At 48.4% G+C, this 24607-nt stretch overlaps 1 protein-coding gene across 1 annotated transcript; it reads left to right on the forward strand.

The window, feature by feature from the left end:
* Nucleotides 1-3890: 3890 nt before the first annotated feature.
* MTHFSD (methenyltetrahydrofolate synthetase domain containing) lies at nucleotides 3891-18506 on the forward strand. The gene is made up of 8 exons (XM_086469122.1): nucleotides 3891-3918; nucleotides 4116-4219; nucleotides 5701-5814; nucleotides 6252-6365; nucleotides 8476-8566; nucleotides 9368-9480; nucleotides 9669-9794; nucleotides 17865-18506. The coding sequence occupies exons 1-8, from the start codon at nucleotides 3891-3893 to the stop codon at nucleotides 18366-18368; spliced, it is 1194 nt and encodes a 397-aa protein (XP_086325248.1). The 3' UTR covers nucleotides 18369-18506.
* The last annotated feature ends 6101 nt before the right edge of the window (nucleotides 18507-24607 follow it).

The following is a 24607-nucleotide window of genomic DNA, read 5'->3' on the forward strand; positions in this document are numbered from 1 at the left end:
GGGAAGCGCTCTCGCTGCCCGGGGGAAACGCTCCCTCGCCCCGGGCACGGCGCGTTTCTCTCTCCCTTCCTCCGCGGGGCTCCGGGACCGGCGTTTGCCCGAGTTACCGCAGTAGCCACGGGCGGGGAGGCGGCGGTTTTCCCTCCGCAGCTTTTATTTGCCTTTGGCGACCACCCGAGAGCAGCAACTCGGCCCCTTCCCCTCCTCGGGGGCTCTCCCCACGCCGGCTCCCCGGTGCTGGGCGCTGCCGGTGCGGCGGTGCTCGGCGCGGCCGGTGCCGGCTGCCGGTCCCGGCGGCGGGCGCAGCGCTCACCTGCCCGGCCCGGGGGCTCTGCGCGGGGTGTGCTGCCCTCCAGGGGACAGCGAGGGGCTTGCACCGCCGCACCGGCACCGCACCGGCACCGGGTGCCCCCGGTTGTGCGGGAGAACTGCGCGGGGGGAAGAGGAGAGGGGACGGGGAGGCAGGGAAGGAGAGCTGGGGAGAAAGGAGGCGAGGGGGAAAGGGGGAAAGAGAGGGGAAAGAGGCAGAGGGTGGAAGAGAGGGAGCAGACAAAAAAGGCAGAGAGAGGAGTGTGTGAGAGAGACAAGGGGGAATGGGAAGGAGAGAGCAAGGAAGCATCAGTGGCAGAAAGAGAGAGAGCTAGAAAAGAAAGAGAGAGGGAAAAGAAGGAAGGGGAGAGGAGAGGAGAGGAGAGGGAGAGGGAGAGGGAGAGGGAGAGGGAGAGGGAGAGGGAGAGGGAGAGGGAGAGGGAGAGGGAGAGGGAGAGGGAGAGGGAGAGGGAGAGGGAGAGGGAGAGGGAGAGGGAGAGGGAGAGGGAGAGGGAGAGGGAGAGGGAGAGGGAGAGGGAGAGGAGAGGAGAGGAGAGGAGAGGTAAAGAAAGCAGGCAAGAAGGAAGGAGAGAAAGAGAGAGAGGAAGAAAGAAGGAAAGAGAGAAGTAAAGAAAGAGGAAGAGAGGAGAGCAGAAGAGAAGGAGAGGAAGAACAGGTGAAAGAAAGACAGACAGACAGACAGACAGAAAAGGAAAAGCTACGTCTTGGCAATGCAAACAGTGGCCTCAGTCCAGCTAAAATGCACCGATGCCCACAGCTTACTGCCTGTTCACCAGTTTTGCATCTGGACCGGTGACCGACCCAGGAGCGGGCGCCCACCGCCAGCTACAGGGGGCTGACACAAACCCCGCGCCCATTTCCCGGCAGCAGGCGCTGTTGCTGGGCTCCAACAGGTCAGCCCGGGCGAGCCCCCCCTGCCCTCACGTGCCTCCTTCGCCAGGTTATTCCCTAAGCACAAAAATTTGGTCACACATTGTTCGTTCACACGTGGAAATCCATTTCAGAGTGGGCCGAAAGACTAGTTCCTTGTACCCAGCTGATATGCCGAATGAATGAAAAGCTCATTAAAAACTGTTGCCTTTAAAATTCGTGGCCTGTTTTCAACACGGAAACCCCAGCAGCGTGCTGTCGCTAGGTCAGCGCTCCTCTTTGGGTGTATTTTGCCTGTTTTTTCCATGGCTGCCCTTGTGTGTTCAGCCTGCATTTCGGAGAAATGATTCCTGCAGCACAAGGAGATTCCGTCCACACTGTTCACGGGGTTTGTGTGAATCTGGCACTCCCTTTTTCCAGGTGTTTTCACAAGTCATGGGTCTTCCAAGCAAAAGCTGCATTTTGTCTTTTGCATGAAACCCCAGGATCCTTTTTTAATCTCTTTCCCTGGAGCGTTTTATTCGATTTGGTAAAATGGATATTAGAAGCGATTCGGGCACCTCCAAGAGACCAATTCCATTTACAGGGATGTTGGTGGCCCTGCCTGCTTCCCGCTGAAAAGAGAGGCTTTCCAGCGGTACCCGTACCAGCCGCCCTGAGCTGATGCTGCACCTGATAGAAGAGACCCTGGAAAAGGAATTTGGAGCAAATTTCAGACCTGTAGAATCAAAGCAGAGCAGGGAACCAGCAGAAGAAACATCACCTATTAGCAAACTTCTCATTTGCTTAAGGAGAAGTACCCTGATTTCTAGAAAGCCAGCTCAGGCCCTCTTTATTTTTTTTTTTTGGAAGCCAAATCCACGGAAGGAACAGCTTTACTGAGCGTCTTCCATGGAGGTTGGAGGGAGATGTAGGTGGTCCGGTAGGATCTCAGCCCCTTCTTGCTTGTTAATGTATTAATTAATGGCCCTGTTGCTACCTCACTCGCTTTCCCTTCCTCAAAGGAGAGGAGGAAGAGAATGTAACGGGGTGGAAACAAGTCCCACGAGCTGCAGCGAGGCCATTTTGGGGGACAGCATCGGCATCCTGTCACGGCCCAGGAGCGCGAATCGCGCTGCTGAATTACAGAGAGGTTGTAAATTGCTCAGCAAAGGCCCGATCCTGAACTCCCCACAGAGATATCCAAGTCGCTGGGAGTTTTCCGTGAGTAGGAAGTGGAGGAATGAGCTTCAAACATTTAGGCCCAGCTCCACATGGGTGGTCTATTATGCCTGGATGGGTTCCCACTGGCTCCAGCAGCACTCTGAGGTAGTGAAAAGGCTCTTCCCCCCTCGCAGAAACGGGGCTCCAAGTACTTTCTCTGAATGCTTACGAGGGACTTCGGTGGAAAGGTGAAGCCTCAGGCTCACCGCAGCTGCTCCGCGGCGTTTAGCCCAATACATCGATATTAAACCGAGCTTGAAAAACACCCAGAGTCAGAGGGGTTGGCTCCTGGAGCCAGCGGAGTCCTGGCCTTTGATTCACACTGCAAACAAAAAAAAAAAAAAAACCATCCCAGTTCAGCAGTCAACAGCAGCCACAGAGAGAAAAGGCGTTTGCATCTGCCCAGCTACATCTGTAACTACTCAGAGAAGAGCATCCGAATTTGTTCCGCTTTTCGGTTGGCAGAGCAACAGTCAGCTCTGACGGTGGATGTGTATCGGTAGCATCCAAGCCAAGCAGATTAGAACCCAAATTCGAAAGCCATTTCCCCCCCCCCCCCCCCCTTCCCCGACACACTTTAAAATAAACCTCCGTTTCATTGTTCCCATGACCCTTCCGTCCCACTCCGCTCAGGAATGTCGGGATTCTCAACGTCCTCCCTCTTCTTGGGGTAATTGTCAAATACATTAATTCTACAAATAATAAATCATGCAAACAAATCATCTACCATCCTATTAAACGCAAGCAAGGAGCGTACTTTCTGAAAGCTGGCAGACTTGGAAGCCCACGTAAAGGCCAGGTACTGCTTTAGTCACAACTGGCCCATTTTAAATGGAAAAATAATTGATTTTCAGGTGAAAAGTGGGGTGTTTCCCTCCAGCTATAACACATGATTGAAGGATCTTGGTATTTCTATACCCTTGGGGAGCACTCTCACAGTGCTAACGGTATGGCATGACCTTTTCCATGTAACTCTCCAAAGAACGGCGCTGCTGTTGCAGATTTTTGGGGGGTGCGACCCCTCACACGGCTCCTCCAGAGCCCAGGCAGGAAGATGCCCCGCAGCCCTCTGCCCCAGGGCACCATTTCGCAGTCTCTGGAACATAGACGCTCAGAGAAGGCAGCCCAGACCGCCACAGCCACTCGCTTTGTGTGAAACCATGGGGGTTTTACCCACTGAGGAAAGGCCCCTCTATTAGGCCCGGGTTCCCTCATGGCCTTTACAGTGCACAGGGGGGGCCCCCAGTGGGAGCACGGCCTTCCCCCTCCCCGGGGCTCGCCTCGCCCAGGCGAACGCAGGCCAAGAGCGGCTCTTCCCCAACCCAGATGAACCCCACAGCCGCCATCACCACACACCATGCCCCCCCCCTTTTCTCCTCCGCTTCGCCTTCGAGCCTTTTTGACCCCTCCGCGCCGCCGTCGGCGCGAGAGAGAGGGGCGGGGCTAAGGCGGAGGCTCCTCCTCTCCCCGCCGCCAGTCGCGCCGCTATGGAGGGGGGTGTGCGGCTGCGCGCGGGTGAGCGGCGCGGCGCGGCGGGCTGCGTCACGGCGCGGGGGCAGCGTCACGGCGCGGGGGCAGCGCGAGCGCGGCCGTTACGGGGCGACCGTTGGCCTGAGGGAGGGAGGCGGGATGGCGGGATCGGCCCGGCCCGGCCCGGCCCGGCGCTCCCCCGTGAGGCGCCCGGCCGTGCCCTCAGCTCCGCCCTTCTCCAGGTGCCTCCAAGTGGGACGTCCGGGAGAAGGTGTGGGACTACCTGGAGGCCAGCGGCCTGGCCGATTTCCCGCGGCCGGTGCACCGCCGCATCCCCAACTTCAAGGTACGGCGGCACGGCTGCGGGTCTGGGCCGCTTCCTTCTTCTGCCACCCACACATACGCACCCCGCCCAGCCTCGGGCCCCGCCGGGCTCTGGAGCCGAGGCCGGCAGGGGACACCCCCCACCCCCCCCCGCCCCAGCTCCCCTGCCTGCTCCCTGCCCGTCGCTGCAGCCCTCAAACAGGCAGCTGTGAACCGTGCGGTTGGTCAGTGGCGGTGGAGGGTGGCAGAGCCCTGGAAAACACTTCACGGTGCAAACAGCACACATATATAATGCATAGCAAGTACAGAAGCGCAGGTGTCTGTACCTGACGGGATGCGTGTGCTGTGTTTTAATCTGAGGGCACAAAACCACGTTGTGAATGCGGTATTTATGGATGGGGAAACGGAGGTATTCAACCCCCCCCCAGGTCCATTGGGGTGGAAAGCTGAGGTCACCCATCTTGTAGGACAGCCTAAGAACATGCAGTGTCCTGCTGAAATGTGAGTGGTGGCCAAGCTGTTGCTGGTCAAGTGTTGCTGAGCAGTGGTGGGAGAACCCTTCCTCCCGCTCTGGCTTCATTGCGTCCCCAGTTGGATGGGTGGGAGGAGGAAATAAGAGGGCGTCTAAGTATTCACTTACTCAGGCCGCTGCTTTACCATCTGTGTGTTTTAATCCAAGCTCAAGGTGTGCAGCCACATGTTGAAGAAACAATGACTGAAATAGTGTTGTGGGTTTCGGGCCATGAGCAGCGTTAGGAGGTTGGCTCTGCTTTTGACCAAGGGCCTGGCAGAAACGTTCTGCCTTAGTTTGGCGTTGGGGTAAAATAGGTGGAGGAAGCCGGAGGCTTTATCATGCGCTTAAGAAAGGGGATATCGGAGCTGAAATTACAGGGGGAGTTCGTGCTCTGCTAAGCTTGAGCACTTTACTAGGTTAGGAAGGGAATCTTCTGAGTTCAGTGTAGTCTCTGTAAAGAGGGAGCCTTGTCCAGCAAGTCTTGACTTAAAAGAATCCCTGACTATGTCTTGCCTTTAAAGGAATCTGTATTCCTTGACTAAAAAGGGAGATTGTTTTCCAGCTTTTAATTAGGTGTGAATGAGGGTGAAGCCAGGCAAAGTGACTCTACTTGCATCCTCTCTTTCTCTGAGGCCTGCAAGATAGTAGTCAAGTGCTCAGCATCTGCTGCCATGTGAGAGTTTCCCATAGAAAACATCCCAAAATTAGCCGTATGTCCCTCCTATTTAAAATCTGGGGAAGCCAGCCTCTCTATGGGATGAAAGATTGTATAAATTGCCCATCTCTGCTCCGAACTCCTTGGTGATGCGCTGGTGTCTTATGAAAACAGGGTGCCTCCTGTGCTGCGACAAGGCTTCTGGGTTTACAGGAGTTCAAAGCTGCCAGTACTGTAAAAATAAATCCCGACGCTCCCCAGAAGAACGCTCGCTTTCTGACGCTGGAAGTAAGTGACCGGGTTCTCTTCTTTCTTGATTCCTTTCCTCATGCAGGGGTCTCACCAGGCTTGCTGCTCCATTAAAGAGCTGGATGTGTTCAGCAGAGCCCGTGAGGTTAAAGTGGACCCTGACAAACCCCTGGAAGGTGTTCGGCTGGCTGCGCTGCAGGTAACGGCACCTTTGCACCCCTGAGGGGGCGGGTGGGACAGCAGGGCAGCGCTCGGCAGCGTCTCGTCATCGATGCCCGCCCTTTCACCGACGGGAGCATCACCAGTCCCTAAGCTTCATGAGGTTGCTCACGTGAGGATGTCTTTGCCTTTTTGCCAGATAGTGAAGGTGCAGGTAGGGTTTGAGGAAATGAATATATTTCTGCAGTGGTTTCGCTCTCTTTGTATTGTTATTCCCCAAAACCATCTATTTCGTAAATAAAATCTTGTCTGGAATTTTGCTGAACGGGAGGGGATTCATCTACAAGCACCGCACAATCAATGCTGGCTGCTCTGTAGCCAGTAAGATGATTGACCACACGGACACTTATGTGACAGTAAAAATACTTATTCAGTGGCCCACCTCCTTGTAACGTCGTAACTTCTTTTGTTACACAGGCAAGGAAGACTTTGCTGGTTCCCACACCGCGTCTGAGAACGGGGCTGTTCAATAAGATCCTTCCACCTTCAGGGGCAACTAAGGAGATGCTACGAAGATGTGCTACGTCTCAGGTAGGAATGAAAAATGGGAGAGGTCTGAATTACCTTGTAGGAGAGCGTTGTGTTGTGGTAGTCCAACTAGAAGTTGGAAAACCAGATGCCACCTGAAATCTTGCTCTGTTAGTGTGTTATCCCGGGGTTTGTGTACACATCCACTGTTAAGAATTTTTTTGTTGGTACTTAAATCGTGAGGAAATCTAGTCTTTTTTTTTTTTTTTTTTTGCTATGTTTTATTAGCAGAATGGTGTCAATATTTTGTGAGTGCTTTTTGGAACATGAGCAGCTTTGATAAGTGAGTTAGATCTTTAGATTTCTAATAAATAGTGCTCCTGTTTTCTGCCGTTTTGAGCTAGTGAACCCTACAAGGAGTATTTTAGTCTTTACAGGTTTTGCATAATCTGATCAATAAAATATTAGGTTTTACTGAGTAGGACAGATCGGTTGGTTTAGAATCCTAATTCGAAAGAAACATTAACTCATTTGCATCGGCTGAGGCGCAAAAATGGGCTCACCGTTCTCCTTTCAAGTGTGGTGTGTTGCTGCCCTCTGGTGCTCACATGTCATACTGTACGGCTGCCGTCATTTGGCAAAGAAACCTGTGTTGGTTTATTTATTTATTTACTTATTTTGACACGAAAACGCAGTTTGTACAAAACGAACAGGCCAGCTATATAGGTGTTATTGCGTTCTTTACCCCCTGCTACAGGCAATAAAGTTCCACGGTAATCCTGGATACAACTGAGGGTTGTAAATGGGCTGTAATTAGCAGCAACTTTCTTTGTTGGAAGTTCTATTAAAGTCATTAACTAATTAAGCTTTTCAGGGTTGGAGAGCGCTTTTGAAAGAGACCTTTCTCTTGACCTGCTTCAGGCCTGGTATCTGAGCTGTGATCTTACTGCCATGTGTCTGGTTTTTTCCCCCCAACCAGGCATTCTCCTGCCTAAATGCTATTCCCCGTTTGGCTTGACAAAGCCCCCTGCAAACAGTTCTTACCACGCCGCTGGGAAGCGGATAAGGAGCATCATTGCTGATAGCCACAAATTACTGATCTTTGTGGGTTTGTGCTCCACGCAGAAAATGTTTGGCTTTTTATTGTGAGGCTTAACTGAGCACGGAGTTGCCTTGGTGCGAGGAGGATTTACGTTATGCGGTACACATATATTAAGACTGAATGAATCACAATATATCCTTTTAAAAGTTCTAAACCTCTGATATTTGAAAGCCCAAGTAAACACCATTTTTAATTTCTGCAGCTCTGGACAGGATTTTGTTAGGGTACGTTCTTTGGAGTGGAGCCTGAAGAGGGGGTGTGGTGGGGATCAGCAGGGAGAGAGGGGAAGGAAAAAAGGGTGGCAGGGCTATGTGAGGTTTTTCTTTCCACTTGTCAGGAGCGGTGTGTTTTTCTGTTCATTACTGTCTTAGAAGGTTTTGGTAAAGCTAGTTTAGCTTGGCACGGGCACATCCTGCATGATGGTCACGCAGCAGAGTGTTGAGGAAGGTCATCTCAGGGAACATGTAGGCAGCTTTGGAAGGTGCTTTTAAAGGTACAGGTGTGGAGAGACTGGGAGTGCAGTGTGAAATGGAGAGTGATCCAGTTTGGGTACCTGGTCGTGCTTCAGTAAAGCGTTTTGTGTGACTTCAGGCAAGCAGCTTAACATCTTTGTGTGTAGCTGTGTCTAAAGTAACTTTGTGATTAGTATGTGAGAATTAACTTGAGAATTTGCAGTGCTCTGGGATTCCTCATGGGCATGAATTGACGTATTACGACTTTAAGTTAGTAGTAGTGGGGTAGGAAGTGTCATTTGCCCTCCTTTTTAGAAATGGATGTCCAATAAAGGGTTTCAAAATACAATTTTTTATCCTAAATAAGTAACCTTGCTTAGAAAAATGCCCACCTCCCTCAGCTCTCCTTGAAGCCTGCCAAAATTCTTGTCACTGTAGTAGGGAATGTATTCTAGGATTCCCTGGAGAATAACTTCCCAGACACGTACAGCTTAGCTATACATGGAAGAAACACTGAAACGTGGGGACTTACTTGGGTTTATCAAAATATTCTGGATTTCTGCCTCGCTGGGTGGAAGACTCTGCACTCTGCGTACCTAAACTGATGTTTTTCTTGCAGGGTATAAAAGAATACAGCGTGCCCGTAGGTCTTGACGGGAAAGCACGGGTGGACTTGGTGGTTGTAGGATCAGTGGCTGTCTCTGAAAAAGGTAAGCTGAAGCCTCGTCAGCTTTTCAGGAGGAGGGCCTGAGTCACAATCCCCAGTGTCAGGAGGCCGCGCTGTGCGTTCCTTCTGGCAGACCTGAACGTATCTTTGGAACTGCGTTACGGTCTTGAGCTCTGTTTCCTCTGTGTGACCAGTCACTGATCCCAATCCAACCAGGAGGAACCAACGTCTGCTTTATGGCAGGCTGCAATGTGGTGTGGAGCGTGTGGGCCAGCGTTTTGGCCTTCAGTAAGCTGTTTTTGAAATTTTTCTGTAAAGACTCAGAAGGCTTCCTGTTCAGAGGATCTGCTCTGCTCTCACAGGGTGTGTGGACGGACGTGTGTTACAGCTGCTGATTCAGTACCTATTTAGGGTCAGATTTTGTGTTTTCTGGTATTCTGACGACCTGCTGGTGGTGAAAAATTTTCCATATAATAATGTGCTTTTTGTGTGTGACCCAGACTCCACTTTACCCACGTGAAGTTAACCTATGTTTGAGATGGATAGAGAGTTCTAATTACAATGAGCAAATAGGCTTCCATGTTAACTGAATTAGACTAAATTTGGGTTATTCTGAATGGGAGGCTCCTGGGATCCTTTAGGACTTTATTGAAACTAATGTTTTATTTTCATTTCAGTGCTGGTTACAAGGCAAGCTGCATTTTGTGAGAGATACTGATCTGATTTTTTCCCCAGTTACAGCTCTGTGCTTACTTTATCCGCTGCAAACTGCTTAGTTGCGTGCTTTTGGCAGTGACCAACCTTTCCACTCCACTATTTCTGGGTTTGCTTTTGTGTGTTTTAGGCTGGAGAATTGGAAAAGGGGAAGGTTATGCAGACATGGAATACGCAATGATGGTGTCGATGGGTGCAGTGCAGGAGGATACACCTGTAGTCACTATTGTGCACGACTGTCAGGTACGTTACAATATCCACTCTCAAGTGATGGTGCTGAATGGTGTGTCTGAAGAAGAGACCTGCAGTGGTGTTGGTGTGGCCTCTTTGGTTCCACTGTCACGTTTTCATTCATTGTGAGACATCAGGAACGGGGCTCAATTTTACTGAATTTGTTTTAAACTACTTACCCAATCTTTTCTTCCTTGTAGGTGATTGACATAGCAGAAGAGCTTCTTGATGATCATGATTTGACTGTGGATTACATACTCACTCCAACAAGAACTATCAAGACTAACTGCAAACGACCAAAACCTCAGGGAATAATATGGCAAAAGGCAAGTTACCTCTGCTGACGGGGGCTCACTGGTGGCGACATTCTGTCGATCAGTCCCCATTTTTACGTATAAACCCATTTGTTGTGGAAAGGAGCAAATGTGTTTGTCAGATGAAACAAACCAACAGCATCTGTGTTCAGCAGTTTTTAAGTGGTGAAGGTGAGGAGGAGAAATGTATTACTGAAGCTGAGGTTGCTGTATCAACTGGATTGTAGGGTGAGAGTCACTGAGACATCGTTTGTGGGGTTTTAAGACAGACAGCATTTCTTGTAGTCACTTGCAGTATCATAGTCTAAGTAGGCTGAGGGGCTTCTCCACATGCTGTGTCTTATTCCTCAGTGCTCACCGAAATTGGCTCTGTTCATTTTCTGGAGACAGTACTGTAGAGAGAACTTGATGGCATCAGGCTGTGTGGAATGGGAGGCATATGTGCTGCTCTGGGCATGACCTGGTGGCTGGTACGTTTCTGTTTACGTAGTGGATGGGTGTATGGGATTTACTTCCAAAGGAGAGATGAATTTGTGGCTGGAGCTCGTTTTCAGGTGGAGGAATAGTGACTTTCTGCTGCTTTAAATGGTGCATCCTTGTTCATTGATAATTATTGTTTTATGGGTTTGGCTTCCCCCCCAAGATTGTCAGAATCTTTAGCAGCTTCACAAATGGTTTCAGAAAAGCATTTAGTGAATTGTTTTACTGGAAGTTCCTGCTGGGAAAACTTTTTCTTTGTCATTAGATTTTCATTCCTAAAATCATCCAGTTAGGGAGCAGACGCAATCCCACATGATTGAGGAACAGCAGGAGCACTGAAATGAGGAATAGCGTTACCCATGGCTTGCAGAAACCGCTGAGGAATTACTGGTGAATACTTCTAGGGAAATCAGGGGTGGTTTGTTAAGCACTTGCCAGCCAGCAAAAAGAGTTAAATTTGTTAAGGTAAGGTATCTACAACAAACAATTCTGGCCAGAACTATTTTTATTCCTGTGGTGGAAGAGTATTTTACCCTGCCTGTGGTTGAGGATTTGAGGTTATAAATAAATAAATAAAAGCTCTGTCTGTACTAGTGCATTTTTTCCATTGAATTATTTTTGAATCATAATTTTTTTAGGATATTATTGAATGTAATTGTTGTGAAGGCTTACCCCTTGTGCTCCATCCATCTTGCCAACATACTTTAGATCACAGTCTGTCTGTCTTAGTGTCAGACTTCAGTCTCAGTAAGTGGCCTTGCTAACACTTTTTTTTTCCTTTTTTTTTTTTTTTCCCCTGTCTGGCTCCCTTTAGCAGCGACATTTTTCAAAGGTCTGGGGAACACGGTCTCTTGCAGGGGCCATGGAATTTTTGTGAAACTTTTTGTCACTCATGAAAAGTCCGTCAGTCCTAAGTGATGTGTCAGATTCCGTGTTACCTTTGCATTTCTTTGCTTTTCAGAGAAAAAAAAAAAAAAAAAACCAAAAATCAAGATCAGTATTATACACCTCATAAACCAGTGATGTATCTGCCACAACTCTTCTGTTAGTGGTGTCTGAAAAATACAGCTCTGGCTGAATTTTCTACAGCTTTCACTGAGAGTGGAGCACATCACATGACTGAGCCTTTATTTGAATATTTGAATGTTGGTTTAACACCTAAAGCTGCTTTTGACTGTTCTTCAGAGCGTATGTTGGCTAGATAAGAATATTGGAGGATACTCGCCAGAGCAGGGAGCATCATTACAGTTCTGTTATTTTGGGACAAGGACAAAGTGTGGTGTCTGTGTGAAGAAGACAGAAGTTGGCATTGTTCTTTCACAGGGAGCTGAACGACTTGCGTGTGTTTTGTTTGTGTTTGTGGTGGTAACTGTATGTTCAACTCTGCAAGAGGGTCTTGGAGGTGGGAGGTCTGGTTAATCGACGGGGTGTTAAAACGCAGGATTTGGTACGGGCTATTTAAGTGTTTGTCCTTTGACTTTTCCTGGCTGTTTCTACATCCTTTTCTCCTCATCCTTTTCTCCTCCAAATCCTGGCTTTACTGGTGCATTCCTGTTGCTCAGAGCAAAACTAAATGAACCAAGAGGTAGTGAGTAAATAAAGAACCCACTTCTAAACATGGTGTTTTGTCAACAGAAAGTAGCTTAACTTTATTGTTAAGATGATGTGTAAACTACATTGCAAAAAAGCTCATCCTTCAGGAACATGGCTGGATCAAGCCAAGACAATGATTTAAGAGCTGAAATTAAAGGTGTTTGCAAACATGGGATTACAGCTAAGCATTGTTGTAAGGGATGTGCTTTCCTGAAGCTGTTGGATTAAAGAGCCATTAATACCTACACTCTGTGTTCAGCTGGAAAGCAGTAAGAAGGTACTTAAGCTGCAAACAAAATGCATATCTCCAGGGTAGATTTCTGTGCCCAAAGAGGTATTGTGTTTTCCTGGAGTGTTTTTGTTTGTTATGGGCTGCGTAGGAAGTAAGTAGTGTGTCAGGTGTGGGGACGGGGTAAATAGGTGTTCATCTGTGAGTAAGTGATTCACTTTTGGGGTAAGTGGCACGACTTGCCCTCTGTTGCCTCCTTTCAGTTCTGCTCAGTGCAGAATTCCCAGCTGAGCTGTTTCTTGCTGTTGAGGTAGTTTGTTTTTCCAAACGGGAAGATGTGAATTACTTGCAGTGATTTTTGTCACAGAAATGCCAATTTAAAGACTTCCAAGGAAGTATAAAAGCTACGATATTATTAATACCAAAGAAGCATTATCAGTGTCAGTGCTAGGCACTCCAGAAACCCTTCTAAATACAAAGGCAGTACTGGAGTGTGTGTATGGGCAAGTTTTCTGCATCCAAGTTCGGGCTTTTGAGAAATCAGTGTGTGCTCTTGGAGGACAGCAAGAGCTGCTATGAGCTGAGCCCTCTGGAGAACTTTATTTGGATGCCAGTAGAGAATTATTTGGCTTCATCTGTCTTGACAATCTAACCCATTGTTTCTGGGAACTCTAAATTCATGCAACGACTTACTTTCTCATTTAGTGTTTTGTATGGGTAGCTGTGATCTTTATCTGTGACACTGTCTATTATATTTGTCACAATTATGAAGTTATTTGTGCTGTGCTTATTTTAAATTGAAACTATACAGACCAATTAAAATATTTGAGGTCTTGAAGAGGGAAATGAGAGTAGTTGGTGGAAAAATCACTGTATTCTAGCAGTCATTTCTTTCTGGTTTTTAAGTCATTCGTTTGCTGAGAATTTTATAGACGTAGGAAAAGATTTTTCCCAAAATGAAATGAACTGGAGGGAATCCCTGGGTCCAATGTTGAGTTTAGTGTGCAATGGCGGAGATGGATCTATCTGACAACAGCTTTTGGTTCGGGTCTGTGATAGGATGTTTGGAAAGGAAAGTGATGTTGCTTTAAAGCTCAAAAAAGTCCCACATTCAAGCTGGCAAAACCTTTAGCAGGGACGCAGCGTTGCTGTCAGAAGAAAATTGCTGTTAGATTAGCCAAGGTTTTGTTTTGGTTTTTTGGAGGGATGGTGTGAGCAGGGCGTGCTTCCACGCGTGGTTAAACATCTCAACACCTTTGCCGATCTGACCCTTGCTTCAGAGTCCACGGAATCAAGTTTTTGCTGATGGATTCCAAATGCGGGTTGCATAAGTTTCTCCTGAGGGACACTAGCAGACTTCACGGGCTGCCAGCTCCCAGAAATATGCCCTCAGATTGTGTGCACATATTTGGACATTTTGTGCAAATGAATGATAAACTGCTCAACTGCGCTGGGCCGTTCTAGCTGCCTTGGCTTTGTCTGTGCTTTAATCCCCTGTGAGATCAGTGCTCCTTGAAACAGGCAGCTGATTAAGGAGACAACATGAGAAGTGGGCTCTGTCCTGGAGGCCTTTCTGAGGAGCCTTGGGTCAGGGTGGGCAAAGATGAATCTTTCAAACACCTTCTACCTACCAGCCTCCACACGTGGAGGGGCTGGTGGATCTGCTGTCCTGAAGATTGTTTGGTTTTGTTCGCAGCCTTCCACGGCAGGGCAGCAGCATCATGTGTCTCCATCTCGAGCCACGTGTTCTTACATCAGTTGGGTTGTGCAGATGGGTAGCTGTGTGAAGCAGAATGAAACAGCAGACCTGGCACGCTCTCCCATCTATAGCTGTCCTTCCCTCATCTGCCCTACATCAGAACCGCACCGCCTCTGCTGCCAGGGAAATCAACGCGGTGTTTGGCTTGGCCTGCGCTGTATCAGGGGTCAGCATTACTCATTCTGTCAGAGGACAAACACATCTTTCATTTTCCCCAGCAAAATATTGAAAGTGGCTGCGTTCACTGATCTGGAATAACAGAGGTTGAAGAGAGCCCCGATGTTCCAGCAGAGACGTTGCAGAAGTCCATCTGCCCCTACGTTGTTTTGGGACCAAACCAGGTGTCGTAGGAGTGGATGGATGCTCAGGGTTAAGTGCTGGGAGATTTGTATTGGCACTCAGCATCCGAGACTCTGTTTTCTTCAGGTTTCTGTCAGAAAGGGGCCACGTTTCCCTTCTCAGCTCCTTTCCCATAGCCCGGTAATTGTGTGCCAGAAGAATTCATCTACCCCGCTGTCCTCTTTCCCCAAGGCTCTCCCTGCTATGGCAGGGAGTAGGCAGGATTGTTAAATGATTAATTGCCTTTGGTGGAGTTATTTTTAACCTGAATCGCTTCAGTTACTGAGTTTATAGCACAGACCCACAAGCATTTCTGTTGGCCAACCCCAGAGGGCTGAAGTATGGAACTGGCCTGGGAATTGGTGGTCAAGGGAATAATAGGAAACTTCTTCAGCTGGCTTCGCTGCCAAAGCTGATCGTTTAGCTAAATCCCGACGCTCAATACAAAGTTTACAAACATCAATAAATGGTTTGGCCTGGACTTTATACGGATGGGGGGAGCAAGGGAAGACGCTTCCACCACGGCGTTTGCCCAGGTCCGCATAACTGGATCAACCAGACTCGGGGTAGAACCTGAGTCCTTTGCATCCTGGCTTCGCCTAGAGCAGTAGGCAAGGCTAGGGAGGAGGGACCCGCCAGCACAGGACCAAGGAACGTGCAGCTTGTTTGAAAGAGAGGAGGAATATCTTTGGCCTCTCTCCGCAGGGAAATAAATCATTGCAATCCTCCACAGCTCACAAGACAAAAAGAAACTTTTTGCATGATCGTAATTAGCAACACATTGTACTACCACAGAGTTCTTTTGTTTTCTGTTTTGCAGTGGAGCGGAGCAAGCTTTTTCCTCTCTTCTGCCACCCACTGCCCCCTTTGCCCTTTTGGCTCTCACCCCCCCGCGCCCCAAAAAAGGTAGCGAATTGGTTCGTTGAATTAAAACTCTGAAATCCCAAACTGAGGGTTCGGCCTTTCCTTGAAAGTTGGGAAAAATAAGGAAGGATTTGGAAGGTTTGGCCCAGCTGAAAGATTCTCCTAGACTCCAGGGAAAACAGCCCTTAAGGTAAATCCTCCGTCTCTTTTGTGGCAGAAGGCTATCGGTTGGCAGTGTCTCATGTAGGTTTTTTACAGAATGTTTTCTATTACCAGAAAATCCAAGTGCTGAATCAACTGCCTGTGTTGCTTCGATACTGTTATATCTGCACAGGGCTGAATTTAAGGTAATGATAGGTTCAGTCCATGGTGGTGTTTGATCAGAGCTTCAGCTTTTATCGAAACCAACAGTTCATAGCCCTTAGGAAGATGTCTGTGCTGTTGTAACTACATCTTCCCGAGTTTGCAGGGAGCCTGAAACAGTAGCTCTGAGAGCTCCGGTCTGATGCCAAAAACTACTGGTGACTTTAGTGAGAGGCAATATTGAAGGCTGGACAGTTGAAGTCTCTCAGGGAGTATACTGGCACGTGGATTATCTAAATCCTCTCCTTGGTTTGTCCTTGAAAGACTGCGAGTTCCAGAGATCATCCTCTCAGAGGTCAACTTCTCAGTGCCCATCTCTTTGATTCCCTTAATCTGCAAAGTGGTGAGGGTTTCCCCTTGGTATCATTGCTCTTTCTAACTCAACACCCAGTCCCTGCCTTGGGAATGGAGTTTAATTTCAGGGTGAAAGGATCTGTACGTACACTTGGTAAGAGGTTGAGGTCGTTGCTTTGGGCCCAGGAGTGATTAGTTGCATGAGAATAGAAAAATGTTTTTCCTGTTTGGTTTAATTAGCATAGAGCTTACATTTCACGTAGAAATTTGACAGAGGACAACAAATGTTCCTAATTGTTGGCCAGTAAAAACACAGCAAGATGGCTTCAGCCATTGGTTTGGTGGTGTATTGCCCAGGGAAGGGGAGTTCGCTGTCAAATGCAGCAATCTGAATTCTTAGCCGAGAAAAACGAATCGCTCCCAAGAATCCACAGAGCAATGACTCTTCAAGGTCTGAAAATGGCATGTACCTTTCAGAGCGCGGAGGCTCCCAGACCCCCAGAGGAAGTCCTTACCTCTCTGTACTGGCTGCCAGATCAGGCCAGGTTTGTCCAGAACCTGTTCTCAGTTGTAAAGTTTGCTTGTCTAAAGGGCCTGAGCCCAAACACCTTGGCTCTGGGTCTGCAGGGTGGCAGACTGGAGGTGACCTCTGCTCATACTGGTTAGTGCTGTTCTGCTGTTTGATATTATATTAACAAGACAGAGCTCGGACAGGCTTTATGTAAATTATGTTTTTATTTAGTTTCATTCTGAAATAAAACTTGCTTGTTTGCTCCTCAGAAGAGGAGCCCTGGGAACATGTAAGAGACTTCTGTTTGCTGGCTGTCTTGTTACCTAAATGTAACATTGCCTCCACCCCGGCTTTGATTTTACTCCAGTTGCTTCAGAGCTGGGCTGCTCTCCCTAGCTAGAGATCTGTAAATTTATGTGGTACAGCCAGATCCGAACTCTGACTGTAATTGTAGAACCAGGAATTCAGGGACGCTGAGGTGAGAGAGATCTGAGCTGGGAGACTGTAGGTGTATCCTAGCCAGGGTGTGCTGGTGCTAGTCCAGCACAGCCCGCCAAGAAGTAGCGGCTCCTAAGCGTGGGCGCAGCACCCTGCTAGAGTGGCTTGCTCACACTGTGTGGGCTACTAGCTTGGGTCTCTGCTAGCTCAGGCATTGCTTCTCTAGGCTCTGTTTTGCTCCCTAAATTTAAGAATTGGATCTGGTGTTGATGGATGTTCTGCTTGACCAGCAGCCAAGGACGAATTATTCCTCCTTCCAACAGCAGCCTGCGAGCCAAGAGCTAGACCGCATGAGCTAGGGAACCACTGTGTTTCCTGCCAGTCACCGAGTGCAGCCTGGGGCATCTCATGCCTGAGCTGGATAGGGTTCAGCTGCCGAGAGGAAGAGCCCTTGCCGAAAAGCTGCTTGTGAGCTGGGGATGGATGGAAGGGACAGAGGGTTCACGGTTTTGAAGCATAGCATCCAGGCGCTCTTCCGTTCCGTGATCCAACCCAGCAGGCTGATGTGGGATCCGACGAGTAGCTGCGGGTGGCGTGTGAGGTCGAATGACAAGAGGGGAGGCTGCGGTGATGGGCCACAACCAGAGAACGTGCCTCCAGCTGGGCCCACACTCATCGGAGCCCCGCTACAAGGCACGCTCCCCAGCTGCAAACTTAACACTGTCGTCCCTCTCCATTGTATGACCCAGCCTACGGGATATCCTGTTTGGGGAGAAAAGAGCACGAGGAGGTCTGCAGAATGAAAGTGTCTGATGAATTGGAGGCATGTAATATTCTGCCAGAGCAGGAGCGCAGGCCCTCGGTCAAAGCAAATATTAAGGGATAACAATGAGAAGGCGAATCTGAAAGCGCTCTGATAAATAAACGTCAGAATCGAATAGTTCTGAGTTTGGTTTTGATTTTCCTGCTGGATCGACATTGTGCTGCTTGCTTAAAGAGTAACTAGTGTTTATTTTTGTCCTGCAGTGTGTATTTAGGGAGCAACTTCAGAATCAGGCCAGCAGTTGGTAACATTTTGAATGCTCTCGCACTCTGAATGGTAGCTGTGTAATAAGGTTCCTCTCTTTTTATGGCACAAATGGTCCTGATGGCCTTCATCTTTTTCTGGAAGGCGAGAAATCTCATCATTGTATCTGTCTTCCTCCTTTTTAGGTCAGCTCTGAGATGCTGGGAAAAATCCCCATCCTAAAGAGTCTTCGATACAGAGAGAAGCAGGCTGGCAAGGATGTTACTCTCAGAGATGAACATTCGGACTTGGCAAATGCCAACACACCAGAGAAGGCGATGGCTGAAAATACCAGACCGCAGGCTGCCGTAGGCTCAGCTCAAACGGGACAACATCATGTTGAAAGCGATGCTTTAAGTCCCAGATTAGAGGGATCTGGCGTGATTACTACTGTGTATGTGGGGAACATACCTCCCAGCGTAAGAGCGAGCGAGCTGAAAAGTGCTTTGAGGGAATTCCATGCAGCTCCTTTACGACTGAATTGGCAAGGAGCGCAGCGCAGGGCTTTTCTCGATTACAGGGATAAAGCAACCGCAGAGAGCGCTGTATCCTCTTTGAAAGGCTTCAGCCTCGGGGGTAATACTTTGCGAGTTGAGCTGGCCAAGAACCAGAGAAACAAAGGGCAAGTAGAAATCAATAGTCAGAGATGAATATGAATAGAGGAGGAGGGGGGGGAAATAGGCATGTTTTCATTGTTTTGTGAGAAGGCAACCTAAGTTTTCAAGGATATTAGCATATCCTCTGATTTCTGCAAGCTGAACCACGAAGTGCAAAGCCAGCTTGTCAAACCCCGATGAGGCACACATCTCACAGCTGACTTGCCTGCCCGGCTCCTGCAGTTGTACCTGCAACGTGTGTTTGTCAAGACAGATGGCAGAGGGGCAGTTTCTCTACACGGTGACCCACGAAGTACCCACACTCCCTGGATTTGGTTTTCATTGGCCAGGGGTTGGTTTGCTGTCTGGTGTGTACGGTTGTTAGGCCTGGATCAAAAACCTGCTCCTTGGTAGCTGTGTGCAGCCTCGTGTAGGTGCTTACGTTCTCTCCTTTAAAGGTTGTACCTGCACATTTGTACCAGTGAGTTAAAAGTCAGCTACAGAAATTCTGTCTTAAGGGTTACAGTTCTGTTTACTAAAAAATGGGGTTTGCCTGTTGGGGGTTCTCGATATAGTTTTGATAAAAATGGCCGGAGGGAGAGAGGTTCCCCTTTTTGTGCTCTCGAAGAATGGCTGTGGAAACACCGGCTCAGCCGCTGAGTTCTGGTAATAGCTGTTAATATCAGGTGGAAGAGGTGGGTAGCCCTTTGGTCAGCTTTGTTAGTTCAGCCCTTTGTAAACCTCCTATTTCTGATTTCAGTGTGACCGAGGAAAGCGAAGATCAGTTTTCTCCTCTGTTTTTCCCCAGAACACTACAGGTCCCTTTTTCGTGGATGCAGCTAATTAGAAAAGAGATGCTCTTCCTGATTGTCTTGTCTCATAATTTGGTGTGATTCCAGTGCTTCCATGAAATTACATTAATATTGATCATTGTTGTGGAAATGAAAAGCAGACAGTCCGCGGTCAAAACATGTGGGTGACTGGTCTGGTAGGGAGTTGTTTGAAACGTTGCTGGGGATAGTAGCAAGGCCTGTTCCTGCTGTGCCTTTGTCACCACCCGTGCGCTCTTCCTGCACCCGCAGCATCAGACAGCCACGAGGGTGAGACAGCAGCACCGGCAGCTTTTCGTTGTGAAAGTGCTGTCAAGTACCTGCTTGAACAGTAAGATTTGCCCACATGTGATCATTCACTTGATTTATTTGGTATGGCCTTTACTACATTTTTTTTTTTCCTTTGGTTTCCTATTCCTGAAAAACAAGTTGAATTTTGGCTGAACCATCCTTTCTAAACAGAAGCACTTTTGCCATTGATGCTGGGCACATAGTCAAAGTAAGCATCTAAAGGGATATTTTTTTAAGTGTGAGTTGGAAACTTTTTTTTAGCCAAAGGGTACCGTTAAGTATATTTTAAGCACGTTGTTATGCCTCAAGGGTCAGACATTTCGTACAGTATTAAATAAAAAGTTCTCATCGTTATCATGTACTGTGTACAGAGGGGCTCAAGGAAAGCATTGCTTCAGCTTCTTGTAAGGTCAACAAAGGAAAGGTTTCTGAAAAATAATAGTGCCAGGCTCTAAAATGCTCTCTTTTTCTCCAGCTGAAAATTATTTTCACTATCACTTAGTCGGAATTCAAACATCAGCGCTGCGGAGTCCTCTGCGTCTTGTTGCAGCACTTCAAGAGTAAGAGTCAGGGGTTATGTTACTGCTTAAACATGCTCATGACATCATGAGCTTAGAAAGCAGAGGAAAGAAAAGCAAAAAACCAGTTGTACATCACTGCCTTCCCCTTCCAGATGAGGGCAAGTTAAGTAACGTGATCATCTGATGGTCTTTTTGCCTCTTGCCGTGCCGCTTGCTTTGGTGGAGATGCCCAGGTGACCTCAGCCGTTAAAATGCAGTTATTCTGCCAGCGAAAGCTTCCAGCATCTTCAACTTCCCCTGGTGCTTTACAGATGGAACCAGCCTTTTCTGGTCAAATTTGTGGGAATTTCATCCTCTACCTTATTTCATTTCTTCACGTGAAGTTTCATCGCAGATGTGTGTGTGTGTGACAGAAAGATTACGTTCGCTCGCTCCGCTCTCAGCACTGCACGCGGTCAGTGGCCGCTTTTGTTTGGACAAACAGGTCTGGGTGATTTTCTCTTTGCAGTGGTGGTTCTCGCAGGGTGAGCTGGGCTGGGTCTGGATCCAGGTGGGCAGATCTCGGCGGTTCTCTTCCAGCCTGTCGCTTTTTTCTGTCAGGTATGGAGGCCACATTTCACAGTACTACCTGATGGCTTGTTGCTTTCCCAACAGGCAATTAACTGCCCAAACGACGCTACGGAGAAGGTGCTGGCTGGGCAGAGGTGTGTCACTGTGGTTAGACTCAGAGAAGAAAAACAATTACTCTAAGCTCAAGCTAATGCACCGTTCATTAGCATTTTGAACGGGCTGGAGTGATGGTGTTGCTGCTGTAATAGTTGTATTTCCAACTTCAGTAGTCCTTTTTGATTCAGGTTATTAATAAATGGCAAGGTCTTTTGGGCCTTGCCGTCTTAAAGTCGTTAAAGAGTGCTTTTAACTCAAAGCAGCAGCTGCTCCGGGTCAGAGTTTGGCAGCCTGTTGCAAACCCATCTGCACCAGCAGCTTCAGCGGATCGGTAGCAACTGAAGTGCAGGTCCAAGGTCACTTCTGTCCTCTCTGCTTCAAGAGCAACGACCTGCCGGGAAGGAGTTAGCCCAGGCAGCTGCTGAAAATGGAGCCTGGAGGTGCAGGAGGCTCACCAGGCTTCGGAGCTCCTGCAGAGGCTTCGTAGTTACATGGAGGCAAAACAGTAGGCTTCAGAAATCACCTTGGGGTCGCTATCGGGAAAACAGGAGCTTTATATTCTGCAAAAAATAAAAAATAGAAGCAGCAGGACTTGCAGCAAAGCCGTTCGATGGGCTCACCGGTGAAGAGGAGGGTGTAGCTCATGCTTTTTGAAATACACCACGTGCCCAGACAGCAGGAGCGGGAGCCTGTCCGCGATCGGTGCGATCTCTGTCGCTGGCAGCAAGGGAAGCAGTGATGAGGATGGGGCCCTTACTGCTGCGTGGGAAGTCACTCGTCTTTAGCTAAAAGATGTGCCAATGCGAGATGCTAAATTGCTGTTTAATTAAATCGTGCAAGAGTGCCCAAGGCGCACGCCTGCATGGCCTTCTGGTGTCTTTAGCTGTATGATGTGGATTTTTTTTCTTGTGGGCTGACCAAGTTCCTACTTGAGGAAACAGCAGATTTTGAAGAAAAAGTGAATGGGGCCGTCTGCGTCTTTCAGATCTATTGTTTCAGGCTCTCTGCATGCTCAGGAAGACATCAGTTACACATGAATCACTTCTGACTGTTCTCTAAATCCACAGGACTCTGAAATGCAGTGCATTTTAGTGACTCCTTGGACTCTGATCTCATAATGAGACTCGAGGAACTGAAGCCTGCTTGTGTTTTACTTTGGCCCAGACCAAGACGATGCAAGATATTTTATCAACAATCAAACCATGAAGTCCATGCCCCGAAGAATTTACAGTCTGAATTAGCAGGCTTTAAAGATGAGAACCTTTACTCAAGTAATAATTCTTCATTTCATACCTGTTGTAGTTGTGGCCCTGCTGTTAGCACATAGGTAGAGCCAGTTTGTGCCTCATCTCATGAATACCAGCCCTTACATCCCCACTTGCTGTGACCAAAGCACCAATCCAGGACTTCAGAGGCCTCAGTGCTCCAAGCCAGTTCTCTGTAATGGCCTTTCAGTGACCGCTCGTGCCTGGAGCCGTGGGGAGAAGGTATCTTTGAGCACTTAACCCCCGACTCTTTCCCTGAGGACAGTAGGACAGCCTTGCTTCCTAAGATTCTCATGATAAAAACAACTACAGTGACAAAGTGATGCCTGGATGCTGCAGAAAGGTCTGAAACGCTGGTGATAGATGAGTAGTCTGCTTTTAATAGGGCTTGAAGTGATCCCTAACGCAGACTTGATTTGAGTTCACTTGCAGCAGCGGAGGAGCCCGCGTTTCACTGCTGTGTGATGAGAAGAAAAGTTCAGCAGTACAATGGGAAATACTTTACTGAGCCAACTTTGTTCAGAAGTAATTAAAAACGAGGTCTTTCTATTCTCTGAGCAGCCCGATGTCCTCGCTTGTCATGTGGTTCGGTGCATTCTTTCCAGCTCCTTTCATGGCACAAACAAGTGAGGATGTTGTTACTGCACACCCCTCTTTTGGAGGGTTCGGTGGGGAAAGATGCTGAACAAGCTCCCGAGGCTGGGCGGTGTGAGCAAACCCAGCTCCGCTCTCCTGACAGCTGGGAGGGTGCGGGATCCAGCAGCGACCACCCTAGGTGTGACATCATGGACGTGAGCTTCCCAGAGGGGGGAATTGCGCCCCTCTTCCTACCCTCGCTTCTGGGAGAGATGCGGAGAGAGAACAGCATCGGGTGAATGGAGCCTCTACCAGATCCATTAGGCTCGAGAACGTGGTCACTTTGGAGGGGATTTTCTTTTGTTGGATGATATTAGTCACAGCGTGGTGTGTGGCACAGAGCAGTGAGGCAACAGTGTGATCTGTTACCAATAAAAGCGAGGTGGCTAACTGCCACTCGGCGCTGAAAGCTATACAATCACTCGGGTTTTCCTTCAGACAGCTCTGTCCATGCATTTCCTGGAACCAGGACAAGGCCACACAGCTTCAATCCACCGAAGACAACAGCGAGTAAACAAGCCATGTTGCTGTGTAGTCTTCTCCAAGTGACAAGAGTCAGAGATTGCTTGTTTCTATGGAGAGAAAAAAAGGAAAAAAAAAAAACAAAAAAAAAAAAACAACCCAGAACCTTATCATCAGGGTGGGAAGGGAGCAAAGCCCTCTCCTGCATCCCACAGCCAGGTCCCCATCCAGCGTCTCCATGCCACATCAGTCCCTGGTCCCCTGCCAGAAAGCAGTCTTTAAGGACAGAGGCTTTAGCCCATTATCTTTGGAGACCAATAAAATAGCTCAGAAAAGGGATGGTTAAATACTATCTTCAAGTCATGTTTTTTGTTGGTTTTTTGGTTTTTTTTTTTTTAATTTTATTATCTGCTGTTGCTCCAAAGGGAGAAACAAACGGTTTTTAGGAGAATGTTTCCGTTGAAAAACCTAACACTGGGGCTGCATTTTTCTCCACGCCTGCAGCAAGGGGTGAGGAGGGGGAGGAAAAGCGTGTGCTGGGATTTCTCTCGTTCCGGTTCCTCAGAAGGAACAGCCCCATGCAGCAGGTCTGGCTCTGGAGGAAACATCTGTGGCTGCGGCCGTGGTGCTCAGGCAAACATACCCCTCCGTGAGGTAGGCTGTTGTGTACAAATGCTTTTCTTTCCTCGTTGCCATCTATTAAAGATTATCTCCCTCCAAGAAAAGGGCACCATTTCCCATGTTTTCATGTGTAACGTCCATGATGTCTGCTATAAACATCATGAAACGTTGCCCTGCCCCTACGCTGACATAGGTATAAAAGCCACCGCTTTTCATCTTTCAAAGCACTGCAGAAATGTTTAGGGTCGTGTATCCTGCCATTGTTCTGGGCTGGGCATCCCACTGAAGTCGCTGGGAGAAATGAGTTCAGGATACGGACCTATCTAGTCCATCTTTACAGCGGCCCCAGGAACATCCACGTTTCACAGATGGGAAAACGAGGAAGGCGGAGGTGGCTCCTGGTAGACTGGATCCAACTGGTCATTCCTACCGCTTTGGAAAACAACCGGAGGGAACAAACTCATCCAAAGCTCTCCAAAAAACCACCCCACGGCGTGATGGCCTTTGGACTTCCCTAGGTGACAGGTCCCTGATGTCCCAGACGGGCATCTCGTCGTTTCCCAAGGGAGAGCTGCAGCATCGCGGTCGCTCTGCACTGCCCAGAGCCGTGATCCTGTGGGTCCTCGTGCTCCGGAAGAGCCTCCCGCACCAGTCCAGGGACACGGACCGCAGCGCTCTCGCCTTGTGAGACAAAACATGAGATGGGAACCGAGATCCTTTTCCCAAAACGTGCCTCCTCCAGAGGCCTGGCAAGTCACATCAGTGTGTTACGGTCCACCCATCCCCTGCAGGAGCACGTGGAGGTAAACCAGGGTGATTTTGTTTCTTCAAGGAAAAAGGCAAAATACAGGCCTGTTAGAGAGGAAAAAAAAAAAAAAGGCAGGGAAAGAAGGGAAACATTCATGAAATGCTGCAGAAACGTCTACATTTCTAGGCATTAGTGTATCCATTGCTGCCGCCCCTTAGTGTTTTTGAGTGAATAATTGTTCGGACAAGAGTAA

The sequence above is a fragment of the Leptosomus discolor genome, chromosome 8 (assembly GCF_034619465.1).
Source record: "Leptosomus discolor isolate bLepDis1 chromosome 8, bLepDis1.hap2, whole genome shotgun sequence".
Lineage (NCBI taxonomy): Eukaryota > Metazoa > Chordata > Aves > Leptosomiformes > Leptosomidae > Leptosomus > Leptosomus discolor.